At 34.4% G+C, this 19,743-nt stretch overlaps 1 protein-coding gene across 1 annotated transcript; it reads right to left on the reverse strand.

Annotated features, from left to right (window-relative positions):
* Positions 1-1,325: 1,325 nt before the first annotated feature.
* LOC145307652 (arrestin domain-containing protein 2-like) lies at positions 1,326-19,743 on the reverse strand. The gene is made up of 12 exons (XM_080150138.1): positions 19,594-19,743; positions 19,240-19,295; positions 18,157-18,254; positions 17,446-17,558; positions 14,837-14,922; positions 14,263-14,309; positions 7,083-7,130; positions 6,250-6,431; positions 4,496-4,602; positions 4,253-4,285; positions 3,985-4,109; positions 1,326-2,173 (listed from the first exon to the last, which is right to left on the reverse strand). Exons 1-12 carry the CDS (start codon positions 19,713-19,715, stop codon positions 2,057-2,059), a joined length of 1,134 nt encoding a protein of 377 aa, XP_080006264.1. The 5' UTR covers positions 19,716-19,743; the 3' UTR covers positions 1,326-2,056.

A 19,743-nucleotide genomic window follows, 5' to 3' on the forward strand; every position in this document is an offset into this window, starting at 1 on the left:
AGTTATAAAATAATGCTTACGGGTTAATTCTACAGTTTTTATTATAATTAGGGTCTGTTAGTCCGTCCATAAGTAGCGAAGCACAAAAAAGTTTTAGAGCATATTTTCAGTTGTCACAAAAATGATAAGCGATAAATCATAATAAAACAAGGATGACAACATCCATAAAAGCGAAGCACTGAAACGGTAGGACAAACGGACATTAATACTTGTATAGTGTAAGAACTGAATAATTAGAATTTAAATGTATAAGAGTCGAAGGAAAATTGTAAGTGATTTGTTGAAAAACTGCTGGATACAGGATAATGTTTATGGACATACTTACATTATTAGGACTTGATTATAGAGTTGCTTCGCTTATAACATTATACTTTGATGTCCCAGGAATCAATATACCAAAAATCAGGTGAATCAGGTGAAAAAGTAAAAAAAATCAACATGTTTAAAATGGACGTACGGACATTCTGGTAATGCTCATAGAGTTGCTACGCTTTCTAAATAGTACCTAAGCAATTCTAACATGCCTAAATTAATGAAAAGAGCTATCTCTCTGTGACGGACGGACGTACGGACGGACCGACCCTAATTATAGAAAAGCTTCGCGTTTAATAATTATAGAAAAGCTTCGCTTTTAAAAAGACGAAACCTTTTTCAAGCATGACCGACGAACCGACTGAACAGCCTAGAGAGTTACAACCCCCCCCCCCCCCCCCCAAAGTGTTACAGACAGATGAATTGAATCATCTAGTAGCTTCAATACTTATAAAATTTTGCTAATATAACAAAGAGTAATTATGTAGAGACGATTTGCATATATTGGAGAACATTGTTATTGTTTTAATACGATAAATATTTTGGTTTCAGAAGAAAATATGTAATATTATAATTAAAATAATATTTAGAGAAAATAAAGTGTAGAGGTTTATCAAAACAGCTTTTATTAAACACTCATAATAGAGAGAGAGATAGAGTGAGAGAGATAAAAAAAAAACTGGAAAAAACTGACACTTATCTTAATAGAATTTCATTTTCATGTTTCCGTGTAATTGTAGATATTTTTTTTGTAGTTGTCCAAAAGGCACAATTTGTCTAAAAAAATGAAAAAAAAATTATAATAAAACCATTATGTCCATTTTTAGCAGCGAGCCTACTCAACAATTCTAAATGTTAGTCTGCTTTGTTTTTAGCAAAGTGTGTGTTTCTAAGCTCATACTTAAGATAGACGGCTATTTTTTTTAATGTAATATATTTCATGCATTATAAATTAATTATTGTCATAAAATACATACAGCAATAAATCATATTTGGGGTATAGTCCTTTCCACGACATCCCTCCATAAGGGGCGATTTGTCGTATTTTTAAAATGGCTTTTTATAGGTTATTTTAGGTTAGGTTAGGTTATATTGGGTTAGGTGATTGCCCCACAGGGTTAGGTAATTGGCCCCGCAGGGTTAGAGCCCCCCGCAGGGGCTAGAAATAGGAGAAAACTTACTGTAAAAAATACGAAGAATCGCCCCTTATGGAGGAATGTCGTGGAAAGGACTATACCCCATATTTGTATTAAATTTACAGAAATCATAATAAAAAATAAAATTATCATATTTACAATTTATGAAAACAACATATATAGTAGAAGATTATAGTAAAATATAATCTCATTAGATCTTCTTATATTTTAGACTAGCGGCTACGTCCCTACAGGCCTCTAGGGCCACGTTAAATGTTTTCTTTTCAATCTATGTTAGAATCAGCTGTTTACCAAAAAATATTTTTTCGCCAGAACTAGATGGGGTTAGTTATGTTATTATGCGATTTCTCATGGGAGGGTGGTGTTAGCTATAAACCTTCCCAGGATCTATGAGAAGCTACACTGTAAAGGAGAACCATATCGGTTTATTGTTTAGCGAGATACTTCGGTACACACAGACAGACAAACAGACAGAGATCATGTTACTTTATTGTAAGGACTAAAGAGGCTACGACGATTGCTTATCAATGACTTCAGCTCAAAATCAAAATGTAAATAAGCCTCGCATTTACCAAGAACATGTTTGTTCAAAACTGCGGAGGTGCCGAGGGTTGAGGTGGTAGGAAATTATAAGTTGGATATCTTGGTGCGAACTCAAAACTTCCCTCGCAGTTTTCGTCGTCTTCCACATCTCGTACATTTACCTGGTATACAAAAGACAATTTATAAGAAATTATAAGATTAATACCAGTTAGCCCGAAGATGCCAAAGGCACTGGTTAACAAAACTGGTTTTTATATAATGATTGTACATTCTTATATTCGTAGAAAACTGGATATAATACTCGATGCATGATTTTTCAGTGTGACTGAGAAACGGCTGTAATCAAGCGGATATTAATCGGTTTTGAAGCAATACTGGAAAGAACATTATGGAATACTACTTTTTAACGCAATTATGTTTATTTGATATGAAACATAGTTGTTTTTTTGTTTATTCAATTTTTTTAATAAGATTATTGAGGCATTAATAGCAATATAAAAGATCAGTGAAAATAATATTAAAACATAAAACCCTAAAAATATAAATTGATTTCAAAACATAAGTTTGAATTTTTTATTAATAAAAGGTTTCTTATCGTACGTCAAAAAAAAGAATTTTAACATACTTCTTCTTCATTAATTAAGTAATAATTCAAGAAATGAGAGTTTTTTCCTTATCGGACATTTTATAGATTTGTGTTATGTCTAATTTTTATTGTATCTAGATTGAAATTAAATCATCCATATGGACAAATTTCCTAGATTTTTACAAATGATTTTTATCTATTAATCGTTTTGAGCATTTTTTCAATTTTAAATGGTCCTCCTAAAAAACAATTATTTTAACAAAGCATTTTCAAAGAAACTATTTCCTAATATATAAAGTAGTTTTAAGATATCTTTCTGCTATCTCCTAACCCCTCAGAAAATTACAGAGCTCCTAGATTCTAGGGGCGCAGCTGTTAGTATTTCTAAAAGATATCAACCAAAAGAATAGGGAAATTCTAAAATAAAGATGAAAAAAAATATATTTTCACATTAGAAATGAAAAATAAATAATATATCATTCCCAGCACTGTGTAGTACCCAACGAAAGGGTCTGTTTATTACTCTAGTCCCCAAAGTTTCATAATAGAGTTTTCTTTTATGTTGGCTTAACAACATTGGGGACTTTAGGGAATTTTGATTGGCTGATTCATTAAGTTGAGTATTCAAACGTTTCAACCACTAATTCTAATCCACAAAAGGGGCAATTTTATGTATCATCATTTGGGTTGTACATACATTTATCGGTCATTGTCCCTTTAGATCCCTGATAGTATCTCAGTTTCACAGAAATACAAAATTTTGCTAAAAGTTGTGAATACGTTTGTGAATTAAATATTACACCCATGAGTGACATAATCATGGATTAAAGGATTAAAGCAATTACATATTTCTTAACACTGCAAACTTTGGAGCTATAATGCGGTAGGAGTGTACTTTTCCAGGAAACCTTATATTAATAATGTTAATAGTTGTAGTACAATTTATATACTATTTTTTGTTGCTTTGGTTTTCCAGTAACTCGGCGGGGCCCTAACATTAGAGTAAAACACTAGAGGGAGAAAGGGTTAAATAACTGTATCTCCCCATCTCAACCACCTTGTGCAACCTTTCTATTTGGTCATTGAAAATCAACGAATGGTGTCACTTATATCATCACAGCCAAGTAGCAAAAATTAATTTAGAAGCAGACAAAGAAGGTCATTGAAAAAGGAAGGGAGGTAGTTGTCTGTATAAATGTATACTATAGATCTGTTGCCCTAACAAACGCGTTCGACCCTGTACCCAATATGACCTACCCGAACCAGACCAGAAAAAAGCAAACAAAGAAAACACTAACCCCTCACCATATTCTTAATTTATTTCAAAATAAGAGGGAGGAGGGTTTTTAACTTGTATAGGCACTTTAAGGGAAATTTTCAATTCACCTGTCCCCAAACGCTCTCAGCATATGTGGGCGGAGGAAGGTCCATGTATGAATTAAATGAATCCGGGAGAGGCGGGGCTGAACTAAATCCTCCAAACTGTCCATCAGAAAATCCACCTGGAGGCCCTGAAAATAATGTTTAATATATAATTAGATTTTTTTAATCATACAGCATTTCTAACGATCGGTGGTCTCGCCTTCATAAAATTCTCAAATGAAAACTAAAACTAAAAAACTATTATAACACAAACGAGAATTTTATTATTTACCTGGATTTTTCACACCACCAGCAACAAAAGGACCTTGTTTCATGCATAATATACTAAAGGTGAAAATTTTATAATTTAGAACTTAATTTAGGGGTGTTACTTTATTGTATTTAGTAACAGAAATAAATTTAAACATAAGATAATTCATAAATTTTTAGTTTCACCAAGTCATTTCAGACAGACTAACAAACTAACGAATCATCTTAATTTCTATTTTCACTCCTTTTAGTATATGAAGCTTGCCTGGTGTACTTTGTTGGATTTGATTAAACATATTTCTAAGAGGTATGGTTCCAATTGTAATAGGAATCTTTGACTTGAGTGAAAATCCAACTCCTTCTGGGGTTACTCTGCAATAATATCAAGGATCAACATGTAAGCGAAGCCATTAACAATAAGTATAGAAAGATATAGATACAAATATTTGATTTTTTAAATGATATTCAAAATTTCGTATATCAATCTTGGTCTGTTAGATGTTCCTGTTTTAATTTGACAGATTATTGTGTCTATTCTTTAACTAAAACAGTAAAACGCAGGGCTCGGCAGCCGCGTGTAAGCCTCAGGGAATTCAACCTTTTACACTGTCAAAAATCAGCTTGAAGTCTAACCTTAATATGGCAATTCCTTTTTACAAAAATTTAAACAACTTAAATTGATTTAAATTTGAGTCTTAGTCGCGGCTGCCGAGCCCTGCTTAACACCTTAATAATATTCTTTTGCAAAGTTTGAATATTTTTTATATAAATCATTATCTTTGTAATCTATCAATAAGTCTCATTAATCCAACATTGTTATAGATTTGTAACTTAACACTCTTTTATTGTTGCTATTTTATTAAAGTAAAAGAATAAAGGGGATAAATAACTGTATGTTCTCGTGGAGGAGACCCTTCGGCGACTTTCAATTGGGTCCTTTTCCTTACAAATTTTGGGTCCCCAATAATTAGAAATGTCCGTCAGCCTGTCAATTATGTGTTTTTATCTGCTTGTATTCAAGATAGAAGGCTGCAATTTCTGTGAACATTTTCTGTACCAAAGAGAAACCAGTATATAATTTACTTAGTCCATTAGTTTATCGGTAATGCTCTGACGGCCATTTAGTTCCTGTAGACTACATATGGATTCACACAATAAGAAACCATAAAAAGGATTGAAGTTTTAGTAACAAAAAGTGTCACTGGTTTTTTTTAACAGGATTTTAAAAATTATTACGTTGGGTTGCTAGTGGGATGATTTGACTATACCCTAGCTTTGATTTGATTGTTTAGAGGGTAGGTTATTAGTATGATGGAATTAACATTTATTATACGATCTTTTGTTTGGTAGTTTTTTTTAACCTTACTTGTAGACTTGAGGCCTACAGATCAAGGTAAACGAATGAAGGGTGTACGATCTGTATGTACCATGTGACGACTTTCAATTGGGTCTTTGAATATAAACCAATAGTGTCGATAACATAAACACAGCCAAGTCGCTACAAAAGAGCATTTGGGCCAGGTAGTTTTCTGGGTTATACATCTATACATTTATGGCCTACAGCTTGGTCAAGTATGAAAATTAAATTTCTTATTTAAAACGCTATAGGCAAATATATGACAAATTATGCTTCTGTTTGAATATTTTAGCTTAAAAAAAAATATTTTAAGCTCAAGGATTAGACACTGGAGACAGGTAATGGAAGCCTTGTGGTGGATTCTGACCGGTTTATAAAAACGAAAAACTCTTATGTAATCAGTAGCTTCTTTAATTTATAATTATCGTTTTTATGTCCAGTCTCTGCCTGAAGGCCTTCAGGGCATAAACCTGGAGTAAACCTCCAATTATATTTTAAAACAGTTTATGATAATCTTAAAGAATCATCCTTAATAAAATAAAAATCCCTCTAACTTTTAATTTTTTTATTAATTCTTATAACTGTCCAGAACCCAGAAGGTAGCCGAGATCTTTTGGAAGAGAAGTCAAAATTTTCCTTTACAAGTAATGAAAACCTCTTACGTAAATTTGAGCGTATATGTGATATGAATAATGCCACAAGGACGACCATGTCCTAGGAAGGATGGTGGTAGCGGAGGAACCAATATCGCCACCCTGTCCCACATTTCAGATTCACCAGCATCTATTTTGCCTCTGTGCATTTTAGCTACGACTCTTTTGTCGATTTTTTGATGGCCACCTGCCTACAAATTAAGTCTGTTAAATGATTAGATTTTTCAGCATTATTCGGCCATAACCCGGTCAAAAAAGCTTACAAAATAAACCCGTTGTCGACATAAGATACCCAAATAGTTCCTTTACAAGCCCAATCAATCAGTTTTGTATTTCAAGGAAAATTGATGAAAATATTTTTTTTAATTGGGGGGTTAGCTTTTATGCGCACAGATACCATGAAATCAAAAGAAAACATATTTATTTATACTTTTCTCTCATACTTAATCTTTGATTCTGTTGGATTAACTATTTTTGAAGGGATTTATGCATTGATTATACTGACAATAAAGGGAGAGGTAGGTTTCTGGTAAAATCCGTAAAGGTGTGTGTTTTAAAGCTTTAAAATAGTAGTAGAACGATAATATTCACTAAATATGTGTATTTCATAGAAAAGAACTATAGACAAAAGTTAACATAAATTTTTATCATTCTACTACTGTTTTGAACTTATAACACATAACCCTTAGGGATTTTACCAGAAACCTACCTCTCCCTTTCTTATTTTTACTATAAAAAAAAAGAATTTTAAGACCATAATTTCTACACAATATTATGTTTCATAATAATCAATATTTTCATCAAAACCCCAAAGATTCTAATTTTATTTTGAAAAATACTACCTTAAAAACTATCTCTTCGACAAGCTCAACATTTGAATGTTTCATCTCCTAATATATATATATACATGGATTAGTAGCGAATCTGGGGCATAACTTTAAAACATAGAAAGAAAGAAAGAAAAAATGAAAGAAAGGAAAAAAGAAAGATATAATGGATTGTTTTACCAAAACTTATACAATGTATCCTATTTTATAAAGTAGTAAGGTTCTTCTATCAGATGCTTTCTATAACTACTGAACCGATTGAGTTCTCCATTTAGGGTAAACTTGACATAGGTCCCAGGAAAATTTAAAGCTATTTTTTTCAAGTCTTGAGATGGATTTAGCAGGGTTCGGAAGCCGCAGCCGCAGCCTCAGCCTCAGCCACCATCAGCCGCGCGGCTTACGAGAAGCCTCAAAATCAGCCGCGCGGCTTCCTCAGCCACCCAATAAGCCTCAGCCTTAGTCGCAGCCGCGCGGCTTAAAGAAAACATAAGCCACTGTAAGCCTCAGCCGCATTCAGCCACTGTAAGCCTCAGCCACTGTAAGCCTCAGCCACAAAACTCCAATTCAGCCACATTAAGCCTCAGCCGCACTAAGCCTCATTCAGCCAACGCCCCTCTAAGCCTCAGCCGCAATCAGCCGCGCGGCTTATAGTTGGGGAAGCCTCAGCCACACTCAGCCGCGCGGCTGTTAATAATTTGAAGCCGCAGCCGCACTCAGCCGCGCGGCTTCAAGAAAGCCTCAGCCGCAGCTGCAAAGTTATGATTATGCCGCAGCCGCAGCCGCGCGGCTTGATATTTGTAAGCCGCAGCCTCAGCCGCAGCTTAATTTTTTAAATTCAGCCGCAGCTTTGACACAGCCGCGCGGCTGAGATATTGTAAGCCCCAGCCGCAGCCGCAGGTGCTAAATTAGTACAAGCCTCAGCCGTCAATTCAGCCGCGGGGCTTAATTTTCATTTAATTTTGTCTGTCTGAAGCTTAAGATCTCAGCAACCACTGAACTGACAATGTTGTCCTTCTCAGGAATCCTTTTACTACAGTAACAGGATGTCTATGTGTCTGTGTATCTGTGTGTCTGTACCGAAGGATCTCTCTAACCGCTGAATTGATCGGGTTCTCCTTAACAGGGTAGCTTCTCATAGGTCCTGGGAAGGTTTATAACTATTTTTTTTGGGGGTGGGACACCCCCAACCCCCCCAAAAAATTAAAAATCCCCCCCCCTCAAATAAAGAAAAAATTTTTTAAATTTTTTAAACTTAAATTAAAAATGAGGGGGGAGGCCCCCCCCCTAAAAAAAAAATTCCCCCCCCCAAAAAAAAATTTTTTGTTTACTTTTCTTTAAAAATTTAAAATAAGAAATTGGGTTATTAAATTTGACTCTCTCTCTTCCTCAAGTGCCCCCTAGAGGCCTCTAGGGGCGTAGCCGCTAGTTATATATATAGTGACATTGGATGGTTTTGAGCTAATTTTGGGGTGGGGGTCAGACATTTCCATCGCCCAAAAATAATTTTTTTAAATGTTATACTTTTAAATTTTTTTATATTCTTTTATAAAAATTTTATCTTAAGTTTTTTTTAAAATTACAACATAGAAACTACCATCTCGAACAACTACAAAAAGTTTGAACCTGTAATGTAAGAGCTCCAGTAGCGCAATCAGTTAGCGCACGGTTCTTCTACACTGTTATGCCGGGGTTATAAGTTCGAATTTCACCAGGAGCAATACGTTTTTGAACGTTGATACTTATGAATATTATTGAATACTATTTATAGGGTAACTGCCCTACTGACGTTTGCCTAATTTTATTGTTTTTAAAAGATACAAATTTTTCAGAATTTACTTAATATTTACTATGAATTTGTATTATCTTAAATTTTTTTTCTTGTACAAGTGGTCTATTTAGCTCAATGGTAGAGCACTCGTCTTGTAAACTAGGGACCGTGAGTTCAAACCTCACAGGGGGCAATCAATTTTTGTGATACTCAAGTTATATAGTAGCTTCTCTATTATTTTTCCGTTTAGGTACGCAATACTTGTTATATATAATTAAGCTTCTCCTACTTAGATATTTCTTCAATTTTAAATGTATTTAATACGTTGTGGTTGATGATAGACACTGAAAAAGTTATGCAAAAAAAAAGATTTGTATGGAGAGTTATTTTGTCTGTAGATTAAGAATTCGATAACTACTGAACTAATGAAAACTTTTTAAATTGCCTTTTCCAAGTTTTTGAATTTTTTAAAAAACTAAAATTAAAACTGGTGGGTGCTCAACCAAACTCCCCCCTATTTTCCCATAAAAAAATAATAAAAGTCACCCTTCATCCCCCCAAATTTTTTTTTCTTCTGGGATTCGAACCCGGATGATAGATGGTTCAAAGCTGTTACCGTACCAAAAAGCTATCAGAGCTCCAATATTTCAAAATGAAAATTTGTCTTATTTTTAGATCATTAAGTATTATGATGTCTGTTTGTTTGTCTGTCTTTATGTTTGTACTACAGGATCTCGCTAACTACTAAACCGATATGGTGCTCCTATTCAGGGTAGTTTCTTATAGGTACTGGGAAGGTTTACAACTATTTTGGGGGAGGGTACCATCACACTACCAGAAAAAAATTGCCTTAGAAAAAAAATTAAACATCACCCCAAAATTAAAAATGGGATTTACACGCCCTGGCCCTCCCCATCCAATAAAAATCACCCTACCCCCCAAAAAATTATTTTAATTCAGTTCTTCTTTTTCCAGTACCTATTGTTTAGTATTTTTTGTAATAACTTCATAATTACATTGTCATTAAGATTATGTGACATAAAAAGTTAGTCATAAAAATTATACCCATGAATAATTGTAATAAAACGCACTTTTGTAAAAAAAACATTTTTCATAAGAGGTAAGTTTTTATGACTAATACATTTATTGCAAGTGTACATATGATAAGCATTTTAAAGACGATTATTTTTAAGACAAATTTAACCTGCGTACCATGGCTCAACATGTAGCGCATCTGCTTGTCATCATGGAGGTAATAGGTTCGAATCTTGGCCAGACACTGCGTGAAAACTGAAGACGTTAAATGGTTCCTACTGCAGCTATGCCAGGTATGCAACATGTAAAGTTAGAGTATGAGGATTTCCTTGGCTCGTAAACAGGCGTAACTCATTACCATAGGACTTTCTGGCAGGTAGTTGGTTGCTGGATAGATGTCACTTAAATTGAAAAGAATTGGTTCCCCTTAATTATCCAAGGTTCAACAAGAAGCGCATCTGCTTGTCATCAGGGAGGTAATAGGTTCGAATCTCGGCCAGACACTGCGTTATAACTGAAGACATTAAATGGTTCCTACTGCTGCTATGGCAGGTGTGCAACATGTAAAGTTAGAGTAGGAGGATTTCCTTGGCTCATAAACAGGCGTAACTCATTACCATAAAACTTTCAGGCAGGTAGTTCAATAAAAAAAGTTGGTTGCTGGATAGATGTCACTTAAACTAATACAGAAAAGGAAAGAATTGGTTCCCCAAGGTTCAACAAGTAGCGCATCTGCTTGTCATCAGGGATGAAATAGGTTCGAATCTCGCGCAGACACTGCGTTATAACTGAAGACATTAAATGGTTCCTAGGTGCTTGGTGTGCAACATGAACAGGCGCAAAGGAAAGATATAATTCCCCTTAGTTATCCAGGGTTGTTGGACCTTGAGTTAATGTCATAGAAACCCTCGACCGTGGCTCAACATGTAGCGCATCGGCTCGTCGTCTGGGAGTTGATAGGCTTTGTACTGCATCATAACTAAAGATGTTGAAATAAATTCCTACTGCTAAAAAACTTGTATAAAACTTTGGGTACCAGTATAAAACTTTAGGTATCAGAATAAATTTTTGTCTATTAGTATAAAACTTTGGGTACCAGTATAAAACTTTGGGTACCAGAATAAATTTTTGGCTATTAGTATAAAATTTTGGGTACCAGTATAAAACTTTGGGTACCAGTATAAAACTTTGGGTACCAATATAAAATTTGGGTACCAGTATAAAACTTTGGGTACTCGTATAAAACTTAAGGTACCAGTATAAAACTTTGGGTACCAATATTAAAACAAAATTTTAGGTATTAGTATAAAATTTTGGGTACCAGTATAAAACTTTGGGTACCAGTATAAAACTTTGGGTACCAGTATAAAATTTGGGTACCAGTATAAAATTTGGGTAACTGTATAAAACTTTGGGTACCAGTATAAAACTTTGGGTACCAGTATAAAATTTGGGTACCTGTATAAAACTTTGGGTACCAGTAAAAAACTTTGGGTACCAGTATAAATTTTTAGTACCAGTATAAAACTTTTGGTACCAGTATAAAACTTTGGGTACCAGTATAAAACTTTGGGTTCTAGTATAAAACTTTGGGTACCAGTAAAAAACTTTGGGTACCAGTATACATTTTTAGTACCAGTATAAAACTTTGGGTACCAGTTTAAAACTTTGGGTACCAGTATAAAACTTTGGGTACCAGTATAAAATTTGAGTACTAGTCTAAAACTTTGGGTACCTGTATAAAAACTTTGGGTACCAGTATAAAACTTTGAGTACTAGTATAAAACTTTGGGTACTAGAATAAAACTTTGGATACCAGAATAAAATTTGAGTACTAGTATATAATTTTGGGTACTAGTATAAAACTTTGGGTACCAGTATAAAACTTTGGGTACCAGTATAAAATTTTGGGTACCAGTATAAAACTTTGGGTACCAGTATAAAACTTTGGGTACCAGAATAAAACTTTGGGTACCAGTATAAAATTTTGGGTACCAGTAAAATTTGGGTACCAGTATAAAACTTTGTGTACCAGTCTAAAACTTTGGTTACCAGTAAAATTTGGGTACCAGTATAAAACTTTGGGTTCTAGTCTAAAACTTTGGGTACCATTATAAAACTTTGGGTACCATTATAAAACTTTGGGTACCAGACTAAAACTTTGGGTACCAGTATAAAACTTTGAGTACCAGTATAAAACTTTGGGTACTAGAATAAAACTTTGGGTACCAGAATAAAATTTGAGTACTAGTATATAATTTTGGGTACCAGTATAAAACTTTGGGTACTAGAATAAAACTTTGGGTACCAGTATAAAACTTTGGGTACCAGTATAAAATTTGGGTACTAATTCTGAATCAAACATTTGAAAAAATCCTGCTGTCCTCCCCCCTCTTCCCTCCACTCTTATTCTCACAACCCCTAACCACCCTCAACTCTCCAAAAAATGTCCTAGAATGCATTTAAAAAATCCAATTTAGCCGAAGCCTCAGCTGCAAAGCTTATTTTATAATCAGCCATAAGATCAGCCGCAAGGCTTAATATTGTATTCAGCCGCAGCCGCATTCAGCTGCGCGGCTGAATTTAATTCAGCCACAGCCTCAGCCGCACGGCTTTCAGTAAGCCGCAGCCTCAGAATCAGCCGCGAGGCTTAATTATGTTATCAGCCACTCTCAGCCTCAGCCTCACTCAGCCGCGCGGCTTAATTTTCCAATCAGCCACTGTAAGCCGCAGCCGCTATGAGCCGCGCGGCTTTCAGTAAGCCGCAGCCTCAGCCACAAATCCTTCAGCCACTGTAAGCCTCAGCCACCCTCAGCCACTGTAAGCCTCAGCCGCTTGAAGCCTCAGCCACAAAATTCCAATTCAGCCACTGTAAGCCTCAGCCACCCCAATTCTTATTAAGCCTCAGCCGCATTCAGCCGCAGCCACTCTCAGCCGCACTAAGCCTCAGCCACTCTCAGCCTCAGCCACTTCCATAACTTTAAGCAGCCGCAGCCGCAGCCACAGCCGCAAATTAGGATTCAGCCGCAGCCGCGCGGCTGATAGCGCGGCTTCCGAACCCTGGGATTTAGGTTATTTCCTGCCGTTTACTATATCTTGGAATATAGACGCCCTAGAGTCTAGGGGCGCAGCTGCTAGTTTATTGTATTATGTTGAAGGATTTGTGAAAGGGTGATGGAAGGAAAATAGAGGGGAAAGGAAAAGGGGAAGTTAAGATAAGTGATGTAAAGTAAATAAAAATCAGGGCAGGCGATGCTGTGAGTATTGGTGCAAAAAATATGACGTAACAAAAAAAATTAGCCAATGAGAGGCCGTTATTGACCAATGGTAAAATTTATAGTGGCCTCTCATTGGCTAATTTTTTTTGTTACGTCATATTTTTTGCACCAATACTCACAGCATCAGGGCAGGCTATCATTACAGACAAAAAGAACAAACACTTATAGAGCAGCTTCGCTTCTAAAAAGAATATTCAAGAGACTAAAAAATGATTCGTAAGTTGAATATTATCTAACAGTTTAAAACAAAATGATTTTTCTTAAAATACATTTAATTGAAAACTTTGTTTTTGTAAAAATGATACTTCTAGGTAATGCTAAAACGTCTAAGTAGCAAATCTTTTCTAAAATTAGGAACTAACTTTAGTGGTATTTTTCTGTAGTTTACTTTATTCTTAAAAACAGCAGGAATTTGATGCGTATAAACAAGGAAGTCTAAGCTCTGTGTGAGGTTGTACAATGAGGGGTATTTAATGTTTACTTGGGTAATATCATGTATTTCTTCAAATTTTGAGGGGGGGGGGGGGGGAATAACCCTTTACAACACTCCCCCACACCCTTTGACGTGTATCCATATAAAGCTAAAGCCTAGATAGAAGTGCAAGTATTTGGGTGAGGATTATATACATAAATTAATACTCTACTAAACTTTTTTGAGGAAATTTAACTTTTTTGTAAGTCTGACTTGCGCATTTAGCTTCCTATTTATTTTTAGCAAGAGTTGTTTCAAGAGCTACTAGCAGCTACGCCCCTAGAGGCCTTTAAAACACTTACAAACCATTTCCCATTTTTATTTTAGTTTTTAAAAAAATTTGGGGGGAGGGGGTAATTTTTTTCTTCGGGCAATTTCTGTTGGGGGGGGGGGGGGGGTTAGTGGTATTCTCCACCAAAATAAATCTTCCTAGAACCTATATCTTTTCAGCGGTTAGGGAGATCCTTAGGTACAGACAAACAAACATACAGACATCCTATTACAAGGATATTACTAGTGGACGTACATCTTTTCTCTTTTAGTTTTTCACTACATTGTATTTCTCAGTAATATTTTTCTAATTTGGTTTTGTTTTCTATTTAACTAAATCTAATAAAAAATATATGAATAATAGATTCTTACTTTGTTTGATTGATTATCAACCTCTGCCGAGAATATGATGTATTCACCTAAAAAAAAGTTACCCAATATTTAATAGCTTAAAATGCTTTCAAAAATCAATTATCATTATATAAAAATAACAGGAAGTATGTGTGTCTGTAATCCCTCAAAAAAATAGGCCTGTCAAAGGTACATTAGTACTAAAAAAAGACAGAGCCGTCAGGTTTCAATGTTTAATTGGTTTGTCTTTTTGATGCCTAATTGAATAGGATTGAGTTTGAAACCTGGTGAAGGTATCCATAGAAGATTTTTTAAAAGCTTGCCCAATTAAAATCTGGATCCTGGTGAATAGATATCTACCTTGAAAGTGTTACCTGGAACATATCCCTGCTTATTAGTGTGAATCCTGCTGGATAGATATCTACCTGGAATATATCCCTGCTTATTAGTATGGATCCTGGTGGATAGATATCTACCTGGAACATATCCCTGCTTATTAGTATGAATCCTGGTGGATAGCTATCTACCTGGAACATATCCCGGCTTATTAGTATAAATCATGGTTGATAGCAGATATCTACCTGGAAAGCGTTACCTGGAACATATCCCTGCTTATTAGTATGGATCCTGGTGGATAGAGGACCAGATCTACAGCACAGACAACAAAATGTCTTGTGATTTCTAAAAACAATCATAACATAGTATTAAAACTTAGAGAAGGTTTTAGTTTATATAAGACTAGAGTTGGCTCGATATAACTATCTCACTATTGGCTAAGTACATATCTATTTATCTATTTCAATTTTCCTCCCTCGCCATTACTATCTAAAAGAAAGGAGTAAATATTTAATATTTTAAATGATTTTAAAAAGATTTCTTCAATTATATTTTTTATTTACATTACCATCACCAAAGGGTTAATATGATTAAAATTTTAGTTTTAATATTTGAACACTACGGAAGTGTCGCCACAATCGAATTCTTTTAAAACAGAGTTTTCTTTGATTTTCTATATTATGAACCTATATTTTTTGTTTATTAATTCAAGATTAAATACTTCAATGTAATTCAAATGTCAACATGGATTGAAAAACTTTATTCATTCCATAAACAAATAAAATAAAGGTTTTATCGCTTTGGTCAATGAGAGTTTAATGAGGATTATTGGAGCACTATGAGTTTTGAACATTTATTCCTTGGAAAACTTGAGCTCATTTATAGACATTTATTTCCTATATAGATCTGACATGGATCTTGAAGCAATAAAGCAGGCTGTTTTGTAAATGTTAAAAATTGGAAGAATCTATTAAATAAAAGTTATCGCAAATATACTTAGTAAATAATCTTGGCTTATAAAAAGATTTACTATAGGATTAGGGTGGTGTGAATATCCTTAAAACTAATTAAGTAATAGGATGTCTGTATGTCAAAATGTCCAGTATCTCTCAAACGGCTGCAATTTTATAATTATCAGACATGGTCAAGGCAAGGTTTTAATCCATTTGAAGGTGGGATCTACACCAAATAAAACAATAATAATCTCTTCAAAAAAACTTTGCCATCTAAATAGACTTTTTTCTAATAAGAAGTACAGTGTAAACTAAAGTAGGTATAATTTTTGGCATAATCGTCCTCGATGATATCAACTATTTAGCTGGTGGAGTAACAGACAGTATCCCGTTGTGTTTATTGAACCTTTAATCATTTTAATAACCCACAAATTAACTTTTCTTTATATTAGACATAAAAGGGGCATTGTTGGGTCAATAGAAAAAAAATGCTTTTATCTTAAAAGAAAATGTGAAAGCTTTTTGGTGACAAAAATAAGGATTAATGTATTTCACATTTAGGAAGGATTTATTTAACTTAGAATCAATATGGTGTACTAAAATTCTCAGAAATGCATAATTACTTTTCCTTTACTAGTGAAGCTTCTTTATAATTCACTTAGTTTCACCATCAGTCTGTCCGTAATACATTTTGAAATAGCCAACCGCTATTAAAAATTCAAATCAATGATAAATTTCATTAATATTCTTCACTGCTATTGATGCAAACTTACAGTTTATTAAATCAAATCAGTAACATAAATTCTAAGAAGTGTTAAAAAGTAATCCTAACTTTTATTTATGAAAAGAAAAGTTTCAGAAAGAAGTATCATCAATAAAAGATTCCTTATAAATAATACGTATCAATAGAAAATTAGGATCAACTGCAGTTCACCGGAAAATATTCCATGTAACGGATATTTCCAAAAATCTATGAATTTTAAAGGCTGCTAGCTGCCAAACGGCTGAACGTACAGATCATACCCGCACACCATTTTAATCGGTATAAGAAGACCTACAAATAATCCGGAATAGCAAAGATCCAGTGATGCACAGGAAAAGCTTCACTGAAGAAAAAACGCGTAAAACAGGTCTCTTTCGCGCATTTCTCTGCACTGCGAGATAATTATGCATTATTGATTTATTGCTATTCCAGATTATTTGTAGGTCTTCTTATGCCGCTTAAAACAGTGTGCGGGCATGATCTGTACGTTCAGCTGTTTGGCAGCTAGCAGCCTTTAAAATTCATAGAATTTTGGAAATATTCGTAGCCAGGTTTATTTTACCGTGAACTGCAGTTGATCCGAAAATTATATATTTACTAGCGGCTGCGCCCCTAGCATCTAGGGGCTCTATTTCGAAGAGCAGAAAAATAGCCTAAAACCCTACCCAGACTTATTTTTTAAAAATCAAATAGTCTAAAACCATCTCAAAGCCTATAAGAAGCTTCACTGTAAAGAAGAACCATATCGGTTCAGCAGTTAGCGAGATCCTTCGCTACAGACAAAAAAAGCTTATTACTTTATATTATAGGATAATAGACTTTTTTCACATAAAACTTTTATGAACCTGAAACATCCGCTTTTCTGTTAGAATGATAAATGTAATGAAAAATTAAAAAGTAATATTCAACTTAAGAATGCGTGTTCTTCCTATTTTATATTTTTTTGTTTTTTTTATTAGTCTCTAACTATTTGACTTTAGCAACATAAAATGAAATTAACCATTAGTGAGGGAACATTGAATTAAGTGTCGAAACGTTTCAACCATTAATTGTAAAATCAGAAATATAAAGGAGGGGTATCTTTATCGTAATAGGGGATGTAAATCAATTCATCGACCATTGTCTTATCCCTTTAGATCCCTGTATTCTTACCCAGTTTGTCCCGGATGTATACAGGCCGGGTATTCATTAAGATCCAGGATACTGTTCACTGTTACGTGAACCTTGGTCCTGTGGTTCCATAACCAGTCTCGTACTATCACACCCTTAAACACAATTAGTGGTTGAAAGGTTTGGACACTCAACTTCATGGACCAACCAATAAAAATTCAATAAGAGTCCCCAAAGTGGTTGAGCAAGCGATTAAAAAAAATGTAATTATAAAACTAATGTAACAAACAGTCCAATGTCCCCTCCCTCCCTGTTCATTTTTGTTGGCTCATTAGTTACTAGCGACTTCGTCCCTAGATACCTCCAAAGGTATTTGAGAGGGGGGGGGTCAAATCTACCACCGTACCGGATAGCTGTTAATGTAAATTAGAATGTTCGAATCTCCCTATCAATTTCAATCATGCATGACCATTTTGGTAACAACGAGGCAAAATCTTTAGTGTAGTAACTTGTTTGTTTTATTAGCCATAATTTCTTAGAGTTTGGACCTAAGACTCTTGGAGTAAGCCAAGACACTTTTTTTATAGCCACTATGACCAGCTCGAGCTCCACGTTGACACGCTGTCTCATGAGAGCTTCTTGTTATTACCCTCGCCGATTAGTAACTAGTAAATCTATAAATCTTATAATTATTACCAGAAAGCCTTTTGAAATTCATGGAAAAAATCTAAATCAATGATGATTTGAATTTACCTGTATATGGTATCTAACATTACCATACTGTCCTTCAAACGAGGAAGGAAGGTTGGGTCCCAGGAAAAGGGTGAATGGAAATATATGATGGCCAACTCCTAGTAAAATAATAGTTTTAGTCTGGACATAAAACATTTGGATCATGGAAAGAAAACGAAGTAGTGGGTTACATCATATTTTCAAAGTAGACACTGACATATGATAAGTTTCGTATTGTAGCTTTGCTACTAAAACCAATTCAGTATCAATTAAAAAACTATAAATTCATATAAATCTATTTCTTAAAACTTGTTTCATATAATACTTTTCCTTTTAAAGTATTTCTCATATAATTACCATTAATAAATTCATTTTTATGCCTAATCCTTGCAGGGAGCCACAATCCTATTCGGAGCCTATATGTATCTACAGTACCATAACCTTACAGGGCTACCGTTTACTTCATATAACCTAGCTTAATCTATATTATAAAAAAATACATAAAGTGTTAATACAACATAGAGAAAAAAATAAAAGAGAGGAATCGAAGCAACTAAAAGACGAAAATAGGCAGTGGGCCTAGAGGCCTACTCAGCGCCGTTGCCGCGCTAAAATTTATTGCTATTCCACAACTTTTCAAATGGGAGGATTAAAAATTATTAAAAAAAATTTTTTTTTACTTTTTACTATTTCCATATTTAGGGCAAGAATATTAGATTAGATATTTTCGTTTTAATGTTTTAATTAAAAATTACATAGAATTTTATTTTTATTTAAAAAAAATTGTTCATGAAAGATGAATCCTTCTATTTCTAAAAAGGGGGAAATTTTTTTCATAATGAACATTCAGCTGATTCTGACCGCCCACGGCTGTTTGCTAAATATCGCTTTTCTTTTTATTCACATTATTATTTATGATTGACTTACAAAAAGCCCTGGGCGGCTTTTGATTTTCGTCTGCTTCTAAATTTAGGGATGGGGAAGTAGTATTTTACCATGAAAAAGGGGTGAGTATTCATCCTCTTAACCTTTTTCCTTATGTAATACAAGAAAAAAAAGTTATAGAAATGCTACTGCATTCTTGAACCATTATAAAATATGAACCTAGTTCAGGACCGTGGAAGAGAACAGCTTCTTGATCAACATACTCCTCAGAAGATCTAAAAGTAGAAGAAATATGGTTAGAAATAAAATCAGATAAGATAATTCATTAAATATAAAAGATTTGTTTTCGAGCAAATGTTGTACATATTTTTTGAAATTCTTGTCAAAAGAAAATTTTAGTTTTATAAGAAACATCACCCGCCCACCCCATCCACTATTTTCAAGTTGTTTTAAAAATAAGAGTGATTTTAGTGCTCAAAGGCAATACGCCGTTAACTCGGTTCAATTCTGGTTTATGCTTGCCGATACATGGTGGCCGAGCGATGATTTTTTCCTTTTTACTATAAATTTGACCTGTGGTGTACTGTCTCAGTTTTGGTTGTACTCTTTCCATCAGAATCTCTGACAGTGACCTGTTTAGTCGTGGTGAAATGGACACGGCCTGACCCTCGCAGCTTTATCTTCAAGGCTGACATTCTCTGCGGTAATTATTTGATGATAATA

The sequence above is a fragment of the Acartia tonsa genome, chromosome 2 (assembly GCF_053477335.1).
Source record: "Acartia tonsa isolate MP-2025a chromosome 2, ASM5347733v1, whole genome shotgun sequence".
Lineage (NCBI taxonomy): Eukaryota > Metazoa > Arthropoda > Copepoda > Calanoida > Acartiidae > Acartia > Acartia tonsa.